This window comes from Balaenoptera physalus (assembly GCF_965194825.1).
Source record: "Balaenoptera physalus genome assembly, chromosome: 7".
NCBI lineage: Eukaryota > Metazoa > Chordata > Mammalia > Artiodactyla > Balaenopteridae > Balaenoptera > Balaenoptera physalus.
In genome coordinates, this window is record NC_138886.1 from 19,790,418 (window position 1) to 19,801,861 (window position 11,444).

The 11,444-nt window shown below is 47.8% G+C and overlaps 1 protein-coding gene across 1 annotated transcript; it reads right to left on the bottom strand.

Moving 5' to 3' along the window:
* ORM1 (orosomucoid 1) lies at positions 1-3,822 on the bottom strand. Its single transcript, XM_082470455.1, has 6 exons — positions 3,658-3,822; positions 3,124-3,266; positions 2,806-2,876; positions 1,855-1,962; positions 1,607-1,710; positions 1-177 (listed from the first exon to the last, which is right to left on the bottom strand). Exons 1-6 carry the CDS (start codon positions 3,772-3,774, stop codon positions 112-114), a joined length of 609 nt encoding a protein of 202 aa, XP_082326581.1. The 5' UTR covers positions 3,775-3,822; the 3' UTR covers positions 1-111.
* Positions 3,823-11,444: the final 7,622 nt, after the last annotated feature.

The following is an 11,444-nucleotide window of genomic DNA, read 5'->3' on the forward strand; positions in this document are numbered from 1 at the left end:
TGTACCACAGCAGACGCTTTACTGATGCAACTGAGGGAAAGAGCTGAGGTACGAAGGGTGAGCCGGGGGCTCAGGATGGGCCCGCAGAGTCCCCAGGGTCCTAACCCAATGCTAGGACCCTTCCTTTTCCTTCTTCCTTTCCTCCTCATGCTGCATATGCAGTGGCCCACACAGATCCTAGTGGGAGAAGACAGCACATGATCGGGGGAGGGCAGGGGGTCTTCTGGGGGAAGAGGGAAGTAAGCTCTGGACTGTGGCTCCAGCCCAAGCAGGGCTTCAGCTGGGTGACCCTGGGCAAGTCATTCTCTCTCTCTGAGTCTCAGCTTATTCACCTCTGAAATGGAGGCTCAAACCCTTAACAACCGGCATGTCTGAGCACTTATGACTTGCCATGCCCTTCTGTTGAGCTCCTGGATTCCTCACACCATTTTGAAGATGGTGCGAGTGAGGCTCATGGTGACCTGCGGCCTGTCCGAGGTCCCCCAGCCAGTGGACGGGGGGCGGCAGGCTGCTGGCCATGGGACCAACTCCAGTGTCTGTGTTCACACGCCTTTTCCCGGGGTTCCCGAAAGCAGGGGATGATATGTGCCACTGGTGGTCACGGGAAATGACCTCTGGTGGCACAAATCTGTCTAGATGGAGACGTTTTTATTTTAATAATCATGAAAGTATTTCACATGTATCCAAAAAAGTGTAACCAGTTTTTGGTTTTTGTAACCAGTTTAAATCAGCTCTGTGATTTCAGATATTATTGCACAGGACAAGACCATGTAAAGCCTTTCATTTAACACAGGTTTAAAGGAAAGTATTAAGAAGATTATACAGATAATGCTCAGTTCCAGCAAAAATCGGGACGGTGGTCCTGGACTTGCAGTTTGGGTGACACCTAACACCACAAGACTGATTCCCCATCACATGGGCATTAGAAGCCTGGGGTGTGGCAGGCAGCTGTAAATGATCATTCCCCGTGTGCGTGTTTCTTTCCCAAGTTCACCGCACCTTGGCTATGCTCTTCCCCTCCTGTTAGCCTTTACAATCCTCCCCACCTGCTCCAGGCGTCCTCCCTGATTCCCAGTGACTTTTCCCTCCTGGGCACTCGTCCATCACCTGGGGGCCCTGCAGTGAGGCAGGTGCTTAAACAGGATATCCTGCCCTGCTGTGCAACTTTGACTGACAGCTTCCCTCTCTGGGCCTCTGAGGCTGCCCAAGGTGGGACCACCCTCAGGGTGAGCACTGCCCAGTCCTCCTTGCACTTACCTTTTTTTTAAAGTTTTTTCCCTTTTTTTTTTCAATTTTTATTTATTTATTTATTTATTTATTTATTTATTTATGGCTGTGTTGGGTCTTCGTCTCTGTGCGAGGGCTTTCTCTAGTTCCGGCGAGCGGGGGCCACTCTTCATCGCGGTGCGCGGGCCTCTCACTATCGCGGCCTCTCTTGCTGCGGAGCACAGGCTCCAGACGCGCAGGCTCAGTAATTGTGGCTCACGGGCCCAGCTGCTCCGCGGTATGTGGGATCCTCCCAGACCAGGGCTCGAACCCGTGTCCCCTGCATTGGCAGGCAGATTCTCAACCACTGCACCACCAGGGAAGCCCCCATTGCACTTACCTTTTTCTCATCGCTGTACGTGATTTCTGACTCGTGAATGCCTATGCACTTGATGGTATCAAGGAACTCTTTCTTCTGCTCCTGGGTCACCTCCGGCTTGTCGGCTACAGGATGGAGCAAGGGGGCCGGGTGAGGATGATGGGGGACCTAAGTGGGAGGCCAGGGAGGGCTGGGGTGCTGGGGGTCCAGCCCGAGTAGTGGTGGTCCTGGGGTGAGGCTTGGGTAGAGTGGGAGGTTGAGGTGTCTACCATAGAAGGACATCCCCACGTTCTTCTTGCCATTCCAGGAGGCAGAAAGTATGAAGGTCTTGGGGTGCTTGGTGAGTAGCAGGTCAGAAAAGTGTTCTCTACCCGACTCTGGAGGAGAGAGCCTCTGATTAGACCACGGAGGCAGCACAACAGTTCCTATCTCACGGGGGAGGAACCTGGGTGTGCCCAGGGCCACACAGCCAACCAGTGAAGACCAGGGGTTCTCTTAGGCCACTGGTCACTCGCTCCTCCTGTGTGCCAGGCTCTGCACTGAGCACTCTCTATGTGTGGAATCATAGGAGCCTCACATGGACCGTGGCTGTCAGAGCCTTTCTCCCCATTTTACAGATGAGGAAATCAAGCTCAGACAGGAGCCTCGGGGCTGCAAAGTGGTGTCCGTTCAATTCCATCGGCATTTGTGTGCTCCTACTAGGTGCCCTCTCTGCAGTGATGGTGGGGAAATGGACGAAGTCACTGCCTGCCCAACGCAGGCTCCCACCCTTAGCTCCCCGAAGATAAGGAGTTTTCGCCGAAGATAAGGAGTAGTTGACAGAGAGGTAGGACTGGAGCCAATCTGGGGTTTAGATCCTAGCTCTAATTATAAGCTGTGTGACCTCGGGGAAACTACTTGACGTCTCTATTTCTCTATTTCCTCATCTGATCACTGTAATGTCCTCTTAGGGTTGTTTGTGAGTATTAAGGGGATTAATCCATGTAAAGCACTTCAAACAGTGCCTGGCACATAGTAAGAGCTCAACAATGTTGGCAGTTATTACTGATTATTTGCTGTGTGCAGGCACTGGGGCCACAGAGATATAAGAGGTGGGCCTGTCCCATGTTCTCTGTGTTCAAAGCCCCCAGGGCCTTAGTCCAGGCCCCCCTCTTTAGGCTGGACAACCCCCCATCTCCCCACTCCACACAGCAGCCCTCCACCTGAGGGCTGGCCCTCACCATTGATAGACATGGTCCCATTCTCGCGATAGACTGTCAAGGAGTTGGAACTGTAGATGCACTTGTTCCCACTACAGTCAGACAGAAGAGGGGAGAAAAGCAGTAAGATGGTCAAGAAGTGGGCGATCATCCATCACAGTCACTGAGGGCCAAGAGTCCGGCAGCAACTGGAGTCAGTACCCCCCATCCCTCCCCACCTAGTCCATCAAAGGGAAGGCTGAGGCCGGGAGGGAAGATGGACTCGCTCTAGGTTTTTCTGCAGCTGGGAGTGAAAGCCGGAAGCTGAGGCTGGGGGTGAGTTGGTGTGTGGGATCTCACATGGTCGGGTACTCTCTGAGAATTATCTTGTCCTCCGCGTGCTTGGGCTCAAAGTGAAAGAAAGCCGCCTGGATCAATCTAGACGACTCATTGTACTCGGGGTTTCGGTAGGCCGAGCCGATATAAAACCACTTGCCAGAGAGCTGGGGAGAAGCCAGGAACTGGTGATGGAGGCTGGAGCTGAATCCTTGAGAGTCAGCTGGGATGAGACTCAGCAGATCTCTCCCCTCATTTTACAAACAAGGAGAGTGGGACCCCAGATGAGGAGTGGATGTGCAAGAGCTCACTTGGAGGACCAGACATCTCCCCTCACCCCCCCCCAACCCCTGGGCAGCCCCTCCTTGCCCAGTACAGAATGTTCCCTGCTGAGGCACCTTGCAATGAGGTGTCTGAGTTTGGAGGCAAAGAAATGCCTCCAGAGGCTGGTCAGAATTTCACCCCAGGACCCAGGATAGAAAAGGATGGCATCAGGAGCAAAGGGAAGCCCAGAGATGGAAGCAGCTGCCCACGGCACTCAGGGACTTGGGCACTCACCCTGTCCAGGGTGGCATTGGTGATGGGCGCCACCGCCGTCAAGTTGGCACACGCCGGACTCTGGGCGTCCAGCAGAGGAAGGAGGCTTAGGACAGCGAGGGCCCAGGGCAGCACCATGCTGAAACCAGGAGGCACCTGCAGCCAGGCAAACTGGTGGCTGGAGGGTGCCAGTGACCTTTAAAGTAGCTGTGGGCGGGGCCCTGGGGGCAAGCTATGACACAATCTGGTGAGCTCTTGGAAAAGGTCTTACACAAAACCTTCCCTCCATCCCACAAAGCCAGCTATAGGTAAAGCCTGCAACCCCAAGTCTAATTTGGGTCCCTGACCTGGAGGGGTTACAAGGGTCCAAAGGTCTGGCTGTTCAAAGCCAAGGTGAATGTGGACCAGAGTGATATTAGTTAATGTGTTTAAATATTGATAGAGGGGCCTGTAAGCAAACTCTCCTGTTTTCATTCAATTCCTGTCCTACTAAGCGCCAAGACTTGAGAAGGACCCAGCCATAAATCAAGGGCTGAAGGCAACTTAGAGAATTCCCAGGCGAGCGTAGGGGAGGGGGGAATGAGTGGGGGAGGGGTTTAGGGGTGGGAGGTGAGGGCAAACTTGGGATCAATTCCAACTGAGTGTGGTGACAACTGTGAAAGAGCAAAAGTCCAGAGGGCCCCCAACCCGGTGCTGGAGGCAGGGACCTTTCCAAAAGAAAGGGGCTTCTAAGTTGAATGTCTATTTCCAGTAAATGTTTTACTTGAACCACCTCTCAGTATCTAAAACAGGAAATTACCTCTGCGATGTCCCCACCCCCTGCTATATGAGCAGGGAGCTTGCCTCTCTTTTCACCCATATATTCCTAGCCCTGGGACAGTGCCCAGCAAGTAGTGGGCGCTCAGTATATACCATGGCATAAATAATTCCATTGCCCATTTGCATTTCTACATGACGGGGTCAAATCTTTATTCGAATAAATAAATACTTTCCAAGAGTACTATTATGATAAGCTTACAATTTTGTATTCTTATTCATTTCATGTATTTTGAATACTTTTTCATGTGCCGGTATAGTCAGCAGTAATTTGAATGGATGCATAACCTTTCATTCACTTCTTGGATCCTAACTTCCTTGAGCATGTCCTCTCTTTACATTTATAGCATTTTATTTTATTTTTTCCAGCTTTACTGAAATATAGCTGTCTATAGCATTTTATATTGTGATTTTTCCTCTGATGATATGTGTCAGAGAGCATCCAAATTTCTTTCAAGAGAAAGAAAAGCATATGTCTTTAAAATGCAAGACTTTAGCAATATTTAAAATTGCCCCCCAAATACATAAATAAATAAATAAATAAAATAGCCCCCAAACTAGAAACAATTCAGATATCTGCCAACAGGAAAATGGAAAAACAAACTGTGGCATTTTCATACAATGGAATATTACTTAGCAACAAAAAGGAATGAACTATGGATACATGTAACAACATGAATGCGTCTCAGAAACATTATGCTGAACAAAAGAAGCCAGACTCAATAGTGCACGGACTGTATGATCCCATTTATACAAAGTTCTAGAACAGCCAAAATGAATTATAATGGTAGAAATCAGATCAGTGGTTGCCTTGTCATTTGACCGCCAAGGGGCATGAGAGAACTTTCTGAAGTAGATGACCATGTGCTGTATTTTCATTGTGGTGGTGTTTACACACGTATGTATATTTGTGAAACTCTTTGAACTGGAAGCTGAAAATGTGTGCATTTTATTGTAAGCCAATTATACCTCAATTAAGTTGATTTTTAAAAAACCTCTCCCCCAAAAGAGAGAAAACAAAAACATGATAAATAAAAAACACTAACGATTTTTAATGCTGCACCAATCTAGCAATGCAGAAATGAATCTCTTTCTCTACGTCCTTGTCAGAATTGGAATTTCCCTTCTTTTTCTTTTCTTTTCTTCTTCTCTTTTTTTTTTTTTTTTGCCAGCTCAGTTAGTGTTTTGAATTTGCATTGCTCTAATTGGAGTCTTGCAAACATGACTGGAGCTCTTCAAGAGGGAAGAGTGAAGGTGAGGGAGAGTGTGGTATGTGAAGGACCGGGACGGTCTGTGTGGTTGGAGCCTGTGATGGGGTCGGAGTGATGGGGGCTGATGCTTGGGGACGTTGATGGGAACCCGAGCTGCAGAGCACAGAAGCCAGGCTGAGGAGTTTGCAGTGGATTCTGGGGGTACTGGGGAGAAATGGAAAAATTTTAAGTGAGGTGGAGGGGGGTTGACTAGTCAGATTTGCTCTTTAGAAAGATCACTCTGTCTGTCTACAGTGAGAAGAACAGGGAACAGGCAGGGCAAGAACAGGAGAACTTGGCAGAGCAGTTGGGCAGTTGCACGGTCCAGGTGTGAGATGTTGGGACTGGGCACAGATTCAAGACACTATTTTACGGAGATGCTGGACACTATGTGGGGACAGTGCCACCTTAGACCTGGGCCACTGGGGCTACTACCTGCAGCCCAGAGCTTTAGAGGCCCTCACATACCACACATACACGGACACACACATACAAGGACACACGCATGCAAAGTTCATTCAGCAACACATAAGCACCTCTGTCACTTGGGATCTGGTACCTGGTATTGGCACAGGGTGACCCATAGCCCTAAACATCCTTCCTCACAACCAACCGTGTTCAGACCCCAGACCCCAGGGGAACAATTCTTCCCATCTCGTACTCTATCCTTGAAACATCAGGCATTCGGACATTGTATCCAAATGTCCTGAGGCTTTGCGCCTGATGCTACTGCTGATACAGTAGACAGACACCGCTTCAGAATTCAGGGAGGATTTGAGTGGACTTGGAGGTAATGAAACTGAGCAGGACCCTGCGGGGCCCTCCTGGGTTAAAACAAAACAAAACAAAACATGTTTCTTGTTCATAGAAAGAAAACAAAGTGGGGGAGGGAAGACTTTAGTTTCCTAGGCCTTCTCTGAGTTCCAAAGAGCCGGCTCAAGCAGTTAATCATTAGGACTATAGAGACACAGGACCCCTCGTCCCTCCTGAAGGGATGTTGACAACAATCTGATGCATATTTTTGAGCTGCTTTGCAGAAACTAAGACTCCAACCCAGGCGGAGGATGGTGACTACATCCTGACCACAAGCACGTAGACCCCAAACTAGTTGGAACCAGAAGGTTGATGATAAAGATTCCTGAAACATCCCCTTGTTACCTCACCACCAACCAATCAGAAGAAGGTCCACGAGCTGATCACGCATCCTACAACCGTCTTCCATTTACCCTCCTTGCCTTTAAAAACCTTGCGCCCCAGCCAGCTAACGAGATGGATTTGAGACAAGTCTATGTCTCCCATCTTCTGTGTTGACACCTCCTCGATTAGTAAACATTTCCCTGCTCCAGACTCTGACATTTCAGTTTGGCCTCACTGTGCGTGGGGCGTATGATCTTTGGTTCAACAACAGAAAGAGAAAAGGCAGTTAACTTTCTCATTCTTCCCTCTCAGCCTAAAGGCAGTAAGTTCTTGCCACATCAGCTCTTGCTTCCCAATAGTACTGAGAATCCATTTTTTGGTTTTTTGTAACGTGTGTTTGGGGAGGCCCTCCTGATTTAGAAATAGGCAGTATTTGCAAGAGTTGCACATGGTAGCTGAGAGATATTTTGCAATGTGAAATCATTCGTATTCCTCTTAAATTCATGTGTAGGTAGATGTAACACACATTAGGCATGAATCTGATTCTTGATATCAGCAGCTAGAGGTTGAATGCTAGCATTGTGAATAATTTATAGCTTTATAACATTTTTGAACAAGACTTAATCCATTGATTAAATTTCCAAAACTTAAATTGTAAAGAGTCAGCTTTATTTAAAGACTTTTGATTCATAACGTTTAGGTATTTAGACCAATGGTCTTTGGGCCTTCCTTTGCTCGTGCGAAGAAATGCTAGGGTTGCCTGTGTGGGGGAAGGGTAAACACGGAGGGCCAGTAAGGAGCAGGACTCCGTCTTTCTTTTATCCAGAGCAATTCAGCTCTGGCCTAACTTGCATGCCTCTTGAAGCAAAACCACAGACAGTGAGTGCGATATACAGTAAGTCCCCTACATACGAACCTTCAAGCTGCGAACTTTCAAAGATGCGAACGTGCGTTCCATCCGTGTCAGGCATGAGTGAAATTGCAGCTTGCCCTCCATCTCCTATTGCTGACGATCCTTCAGCTCTACCATCTCCCACCTCCTCTCCCTCCTCCAGTCAGTAACTCTTCTTGCCTCTTCACTCGATGCCAGCCCCTGTATGCCAGCTGTTGTACCATACTACTATACTTTTCAAGGTACTGTACTGTAGGATTAAAAATGTTTATTTTTTGTGTTTGTTTTTTATGTATTATTTGTGTGAAAAGTATTATAAACCTATTACAGTACAGTACTATATAGCCAATTGTGTTAGTTGGGTACCTAGGCTAACTCTGTGGACTTATGAACAAATGGAACTTATGAACATGCTCTCGGAATGGAACTCATTTACATGTAGGGGACTTACTGTAATACAAAATACATACTTGGTCTCTACCTCCCTTTCCTGGCACACAGCTCATAAAACTCTTGGGCCTCTCCAAAGTGATACTTGTCTTTTTGTATGCTAATAAGATGTCTCTTGGGTGGGGGCTCCTGGATAGACTCAGGATGGGAGCTGGTTACCAGGGGAACCAAGTTTGTGATTAGAGGGTTGGAACTTTCAGCCCCACCCCCTCACCTCTGGGAAAGGAACTGGTGCTGGAGATTGACTTGGTCACTAATGATGACCAGTGATTTAATCAACCATGCTCACGTAATGATGCTTTCAGTAGAGTGCTAAATGATGGGATTTGGAGAGCTTCCAGGTTGAGGAACATGTGGAGGTGCTGAGTAGGTGGCCAATCCTGTTGCCAAAATCTTGACTCTCTGTGCGCCGATGCCGAACAGAAATACAGAGACAGAGATTTTGGAGGATAAGAGAGATGGCTTTATTCCTTTGCCAGGCTAAAGGGGAAAACACAGCAGGCTAGTGCCTCAAGAACTGTGCCCCCCCTCCTGGGGAATTACAGGGGTACTTATAGGTGGAGCTCACAGTCCGAAGTGAGTGATAAGGATCAAAATGGTGAAGGTCTTGCATTCTTCTTGCATTATTTCAAAACAGTCACCGCTGATGTCAGGCAACCCGTAATTGGGTCCGTTTGCCTCTGGGTTATCAGCCTGTGACCTTCTTTCTGAAATGCAAACAGCTACAAGGGGTGATTTGCTACAAGAGTGTGTAGGGAGAATAAACACTAGAATTCACACAGAGAGTTAGGGAGTGATTCATGCAGGATGTAATTCACACAGAGAGTGAGGAAGTGATTTGTTCAGGATGTAATTCACATGGGGTTAGCTTTGTGAAGGACAGATCTAGTTACAGATACTACAGATTAGTAACAGTTAAAATAAAGCTAGGAGTGATTAACTCTTTCAGACCCCTTTATGTTTCTTCTCTGTTCCCTTTACTTTCCTTGTTCTCAGGAGAAGAAAAACTTCATTTCTATTTTAGCTGCAATCCAAAGAGGGCGTGGAAGCGCCATGCCCTTTCCCACATACCTTGCCTTATGCATCGCTGCTATCTGACTATTCCTGAGTTGTATCCTTTTATACTAAACTGGTAATCTAGTAAGTAAACGATTCTCCTGAGTTCTGTGAGCTGTTCTAGTAAATGGCCAAACCCAAAGAGAGGGTTGTGGGAACCTGTGATTTACAGCTGGTCAGTCAGAAGCACAGGTGACAACCTGGACTTGTGATTGGCATCTGAGATGGGGACAGTCTTGTGGGACTGAGCCCTTAATCTGCAGGATCTGACGCTAACTCAACTCTGGTTAGCGCTGAAACCGCGTGCCCCTAAAACCGAGTTTCCTTACTGAGTTTATGATTAATCTCGCTATTCAAAATTTTATTGCCTTTCTTGTGCAGCCCCTGTTCCCCTCGGGATTGAGGAGAAGCAAAGAAAAGGGGAGACTGAAAGTGAGCAGGACCCTGCAGGGTCTTCCTGGGTACAAAAGCCTCTTCATGGCCCCTGTTTCTTTTTTTACTTTAATATTTATTTATTTATTTTTGGCTGCACTGGATCTTCGTTGCTGTGTGCGGGCTTTCTCTAGTTGCGGCGAGCGGGGGCTACTCTTCGTTGCAGTGCGCGGCCTTCTCATTGCAGTGGCTTCTCTCGTTGCGGAGCACGGGCTCTAGGTGTGAGGCTTCAGTAGTTGCAGCGCTTGGGCTCAATAGTTGTGGCTCACGGGCTCTAGAGCGCAGGCTCAGTAGTTGTGACGTATGGGCTTAGTTGCTCCGCGGCATGTGGGATCTTCCCGGACCAGGGCTCGAACCCGTGTCCCCTGCATTGGCAGGCGAATTCTTAACCACTGCACCACCAGGGAAGCCCTGTCCCCTGTTTCTTGCTTGCTGAAATGAAGGACCTTCCTAAGCCTTCCCCGAGTTCCAAAGAGGAGGCTCAAGTAGTCCTCCTGAAGGGATGTAGATAACAATCTGATACATATCTTTGAGTGGTTCTGCAGAAACTAAGACCTGCACCCAGGTGGAGGATGGGGACTACATGCTGACCACAAGCATGTAGAACCCAAACTAGTTGGAACCAGAAGGCTGATGATAGAGATTCCTGAAACATGCCCCTGTTACCTCACCATCAACCAATCAGAAGAAGGTCCATGAGCTGATCATACATCCTAAGACCCTCTCCCCTAACACTTTCTTTTAAAACCCTTGCCTGAAAGCCATTGGGGAGTTCCAGTCTTTTGAACATGAGATGCCCATTCTCCTTGCTTGGCACCTGCAATAAACGCTGGACTTTGCTTCACCACAACCCGGTGTCAGTAGATTGGCTTTGCTGCATGTGGGGCAAGTAGACCCAAGTTTGGTTCGGTAACAGTGTCAGAACTGAACTGAAGCGTAGGACACTCAGTTGGTGTCTGGAGAGTCAGAGAACCACTTGGTGTCGGAGAAAATCCACACACTTGGTGGCCAGAAGTCTAGTGAGCAGAGGAGAGAGAAATGAAAGTTTTCCCTTACAGTGAGTAAGCGGAGTGCCTCCCCTGGGAAGGAGTGAGTGGTCCTCACTGTCCTCAGCCTCAGGCTGCCCCTTGAGGGGCTTCTCACTCTCCTCCCAAGAGGCTAGCCAAGTAGTTTCTCCAAGCACACCCAGCACTCACCCTGACACAGTACAATTTCCTCTATCTTCTTACATTTTAAGGATGCTTTAGTACCTCCATGAATTGAAGTCTTGGCCAGCCCTCCCCAGCCTGCCTATCTGTCCCTGGCACAATGTCAAGAGAAGTTTAGCAGAAAAGAGACAGAAAAGCAATCAGGGCAGTGTAGGATGCTGGTAAAGAGTTGTCCTGGTTCTACCACTTGCTAACTGTGTGACCTTGGGCAAGTTACCTAACTTCTCTGTGCCTCAATTTCCCTACTTGTAAAATGTGGATAATAATAATAAACTCCACTTCATTGGATTGTTATGCATATTCAATCAGTTCACATTTAGACGAACTAAATATCAGATGAAACAAACTTGCTTCTAATGGTCCTCCTATTTTAATAACCATCACCATCTGTTTAATGACAAGCTGGGGTGGTAAGGAAGGAAAGACAGCTTCCTGCATTATATAAATACTTCAGTGATTGCAGGTTACATCCTACTTCTAAAGACATCAAAATGCAAAACTATGTCTATATTAGATTCAGGAAAATAGGATATTTTCCCCATTAGATACTTGAGAAAACCAGTGGCC

Coding starts and splice junctions, on each gene's coding strand:
- ORM1 (XM_082470455.1), bottom strand. CDS start 3,774: ATGGTGCTGCCCTGGGCCCTCGCTGTCCTAAGCCTCCTTCCTCTGCTG. Junction 1,711..1,854: donor CGTGGGGATGTCCTTCTATG/GTAGACACCTCA, acceptor TCCATCCTGTAG/CCGACAAGCCGGAGGTGACC. Junction 178..1,606: donor CGTACAGCGATGAGAAAAAG/GTAAGTGCAATG, acceptor TTCTCCCACTAG/GATCTGTGTGGGCCACTGCA.